This window comes from Drosophila erecta, unplaced genomic scaffold (assembly GCF_003286155.1).
Source record: "Drosophila erecta strain 14021-0224.00,06,07 unplaced genomic scaffold, DereRS2 tig00000055-arrow-pilon, whole genome shotgun sequence".
Lineage (NCBI taxonomy): Eukaryota > Metazoa > Arthropoda > Insecta > Diptera > Drosophilidae > Drosophila > Drosophila erecta.
In genome coordinates this window covers 19,771,265-19,775,028 of record NW_020825200.1, presented here as the reverse complement: position 1 = coordinate 19,775,028, position 3,764 = coordinate 19,771,265, and the positions used below count along the sequence as shown (strand labels likewise).

General features: G+C 46.9%; 1 protein-coding gene across 1 annotated transcript; it reads right to left on the bottom strand.

The window, feature by feature from the left end:
* Positions 1-856: 856 nt before the first annotated feature.
* On the bottom strand, positions 857-3,339 carry LOC6543323 (adenosine kinase). The gene is made up of 3 exons (XM_001970616.3): positions 2,710-3,339; positions 2,483-2,638; positions 857-1,911 (listed from the first exon to the last, which is right to left on the bottom strand). The coding sequence occupies exons 1-3, from the start codon at positions 2,787-2,789 to the stop codon at positions 1,047-1,049; spliced, it is 1,101 nt and encodes a 366-aa protein (XP_001970652.1). The 5' UTR covers positions 2,790-3,339; the 3' UTR covers positions 857-1,046.
* Positions 3,340-3,764: the final 425 nt, after the last annotated feature.

The window sequence follows — 3,764 nt, the reverse complement described above, 5'->3', positions numbered from 1 at the left end:
ATGCGAGTTCTCCTTGGCCCAAGTCGTCACTTATTGACTGACTTGTGTGGGATGTACGCGGTTCACATAAGAGGTATGAGTAAGCCGACAGAGGAAACGATAGTCGTTTCTTTCGGATAATAAAGCATCTCGAGGAATGTGCATACAGATGTGTACTTGGGGATCTCAGGGGGAATTAAGTGGGTGATAACGGATTCGGATGACGATTCACACAACGGCACAGGCCAGTGGAAACTGCGGCGATCGAGTAAATAACACAGTCATATTAATAAGGCCACCGAGATCGAACAATCGCCAGCTGTACATATATACTCGTAAGCCCTCATTTCTCTGATTTTACGAACGGCATGTGTCAAAAATGATTTATTAATGTTTGCTTTTTAACTAATGAACTCTATCACACAATGATTAGAACACAAGCACTCCGGGGAAAAAGTATAGCTACGAAAATATTACAGCGGCTAATAATTGGTAGTCGTTCAGCCCACTGTGCACCAGACAGTGCTCTCGATTCTATATTTAACCATTAAAAGAGTTCCGGTGATTTCATAGCATGGCTTGATTAGACGTGGGCACATTTTTCACTATTCCACTTTTTATCTCTGCGCTCTTCCGAAGGTCAACGCTAATGTTCAATGGCAATGTGCTACAAAAATATACATTTGTTCAAGTTTTAGATAAATCCGCTTTGGCTTTCAAATAGGTGATAGATGTATATAATTGCAACAACAGCGAGAAATTGTGTACGGAACAATATAAAATCCCTATCCCTCTAAATATATTATTGAAGTCCAGCATGACCTTCTGAAAAACGCATATACTTACTTAGTATTATAAGGAAATAAATTCGGTTATCTTTCATAGGACGATGTATAAGTAATTTTTATTTAGTCACATTACGACTAAGTTTCTTTGCTCGTGTGAAACGGTAGATAAATGTCTGACTAAGCCTAAGGTTTGGGGAGATTACCGAAATAATTACAAGCTAAGAGTCTACTTTGGTGCTTTGTTGTGCGCTATCTAAGAAGGCGATGCTTGGCGTCGGTCTAGGGCAGATTGCAGCCCACCTGGGTGACGACCTTGGCGGCCACGCTGGAGGCCATTCGAATGCACTCGCCTAGCGAACGCTTCTCCAGCCAGGCGTGCAGGAATCCGGCCACGAAGGCATCTCCGGCACCTGTGGCATCCACCAGCTGGTCTACGCGCTGCGCCCTGTAGTCCTCGAAGCTGACGGGTCCGGGAGGAGCCAGCTCCTCCACGTAGTTGGTGATTACCTGAACGCCGGCACTGCCGTTGGTGACGAAGATGACCTTGGTGCCACCAGAATGCAGGAGATGATCCGCCAGTTCGTCGACGTTCCGGAACCCTCCCGCAGCCTCGGCCAGCGCCTCGAACTCCTGGCGGTTTCCGAACAGGAAGAAGGCGGCCCGGGCCATCTTCATCATGGCCTGGTGATTTCTCTTCACGATATATGGGGCACTGAGATTGAGGGCCAGTCGTCGCCGCTCCCTCACCAGGTGCTGCACTATGTAGTCGCACACTTCACTCCTCTGGGGCACGAAGAAGCCCTCCACGTACAGGATTTGCTTGCGCTCCACGGGTCGCAGGAAGCCCTGGCCCTCGTGACTGACGGCGTGGCTCAGTGTCTGCACCTCGAACTGGGCCGAGGCGCCAATGTTGGCGTACAACGTGGGGTTATCCTGGTACATGAGGCACACGCACTGCCCCGTGTGCGCATCCTCAACGGTCTGCAACCTGGCCTCGATGCCGCGATCCCGCATGATCTGGCGCAGTTCCTCGGCGTGCTGGTCGGCTCCCACGGCGCCAAAGAAGAGGGCTTCTGTGCCCAGCTGCTTCAGGATGCGGGTAGTGTTGAGGGCGGAGCCTCCCGGATTTGTAAGGCACTGAGAGCTGAATTGGAGTTACCTCCGATTAGTACATATAGCTTCATATATGTAGGTACTAACTAAATCCTGGTCTGTGTTCTTGTTATGCTTTCCATTTGCTACTTTTTAAAGCAATTCTGTACAGGTAGGGTATTCAAACAATGGACTATAAACGTATGTACATACATAAGCATCTACTGAGTCTTGGGAACTTCCTCAACATGAATGTCTACTTAGAAAACCAGTTTTCTGCTATTATAGATTAGAAAGAAGCCCCATTTCATATAGTAATTTTACACTTAAAAAGGTCGATTGTTGTGCCCAAAATAGCTACATACATACATACATATATAGACAGTATATGAATGTACATATACCAAGAATCGACTTGGTCTGCAAATTCCACGTAACCTTTTCGCAATTCTATGACTTTTAAGGAGATAGTACAATAGCAGCACTTATTCTATTCTATTCAACTTATTTGTACTCATTTGTGGTTAAAGCTTGAGACTACCTGTACCATGCGCAATCATTCATTAAACACAGAAGAAGAAAGCATACCTCCGAATGGGGCAAGATATATAGAAGGTGCTCACCTCTGGGAAGCCTCCGCCACCAGCTGGTTGAGTTTCTCCATGTCCAGTTCGCCCTTGGAGCCCAGCTCCAGCCCGAACCGCTCCAGGAGTTGGGGGTCCTCGAGCTGAACCAGTCGGTCGAGCAGGACGTTGCCGAAGCAGATGACCTTGCGGGGCCTGAAAGTGGAAAAGCCCGAAGTCAGACGGGGTTTTCGGCCGCGTTTTTCCATCCCTGCGCTGCTACTCACGTGTGAAAAGCCCCTTGCGTGTCGTCCGTGGGACTATTGCCGCCGAAGATTTTCCCGTACACGTAGCTCAGGTACTCCATTGTATGCAAAAATTAACGCTTTCTCGGGACTTTCGCGTTCTATTTGCAAGTGCTCCGGATGAAATCCAACGGTGATCCGCCGCTTTTGTCGTCCGGCACAGAACTGAATGCTCAGGCCAGTTTGTCCCGGTGCTTTTAACTCGCTCTCGCCAGCGTGCTCGGTTTGTTTTTTCCCATTTCGGGCAATTAGTTTGGGCCAACTTCTTTTCATCAGTTTGCCGAGCGGCCTACAAAGAGCAGCTCTTTGTTGTTTTGCTGCCACTGATTTCCATTTCGCTGAACTTTTTCGACTTGTTTGACTTTGCGGCGGATTTCAATAACACAGAGCTTTTGGCACTGCGCTGGCGCCGAGATCGACCGAGATCGGGGCTATCGGGCTAATGTGACTCAGACTCGCACAAGAAATGTCATCCAGTTATATCCAACGACTCTATTTTATAATTTATGCGTCTTAATTGTTTGGCGTATTACATAAATTACGTGTGATATTCACACGTTTACCAACACCTAAGTGTGGAAGGAACAGCTGTGCGCTTGCTTTGTTTACAGGGAAGAGGAAGCGAATTGAGTGCAAGAGCGTGGGAAAAGCTCTGCCGGCGAAAAAGCACATGGCGGGAAAAAGCTCAATCAGAGAGGGAGAGACAGGCAAGAGAGAGAGGCCACAGAGTTGCCATCCGCCGCGAACAATGCGAAGCGGTTATGTCAGTTAGAATTTTAAAAAATAAATATAATTTTTGTAACTAAGCCTTATGCAGCTTAGATCTTTACATTGTAGTTACTTGAGTTTTAGTTACATCATAGACAACACCAGAATTGGAAAATCTTTCGAAGTGCATACAAATCCCTTTGCAGAAGTGTTATGGCTTTCTCTTTAGTTTCAGATTTTTCTGGACTCCTCTCCTTTTATTTCACCAGGTTCTTTAAACAGGTTTACCAACGCGCAAAGAATTCAGCCCTGCAAATTATGTATGTACA

Coding starts and splice junctions, on each gene's coding strand:
- LOC6543323 (XM_001970616.3), bottom strand. CDS start 2,789: ATGGAGTACCTGAGCTACGTGTACGGGAAAATCTTCGGCGGCAATAGT. Junction 2,639..2,709: donor ACGCAAGGGGCTTTTCACAC/GTGAGTAGCAGC, acceptor TTCCACTTTCAG/GCCCCGCAAGGTCATCTGCT. Junction 1,912..2,482: donor GTGGCGGAGGCTTCCCAGAG/GTGAGCACCTTC, acceptor ACTCCAATTCAG/CTCTCAGTGCCTTACAAATC.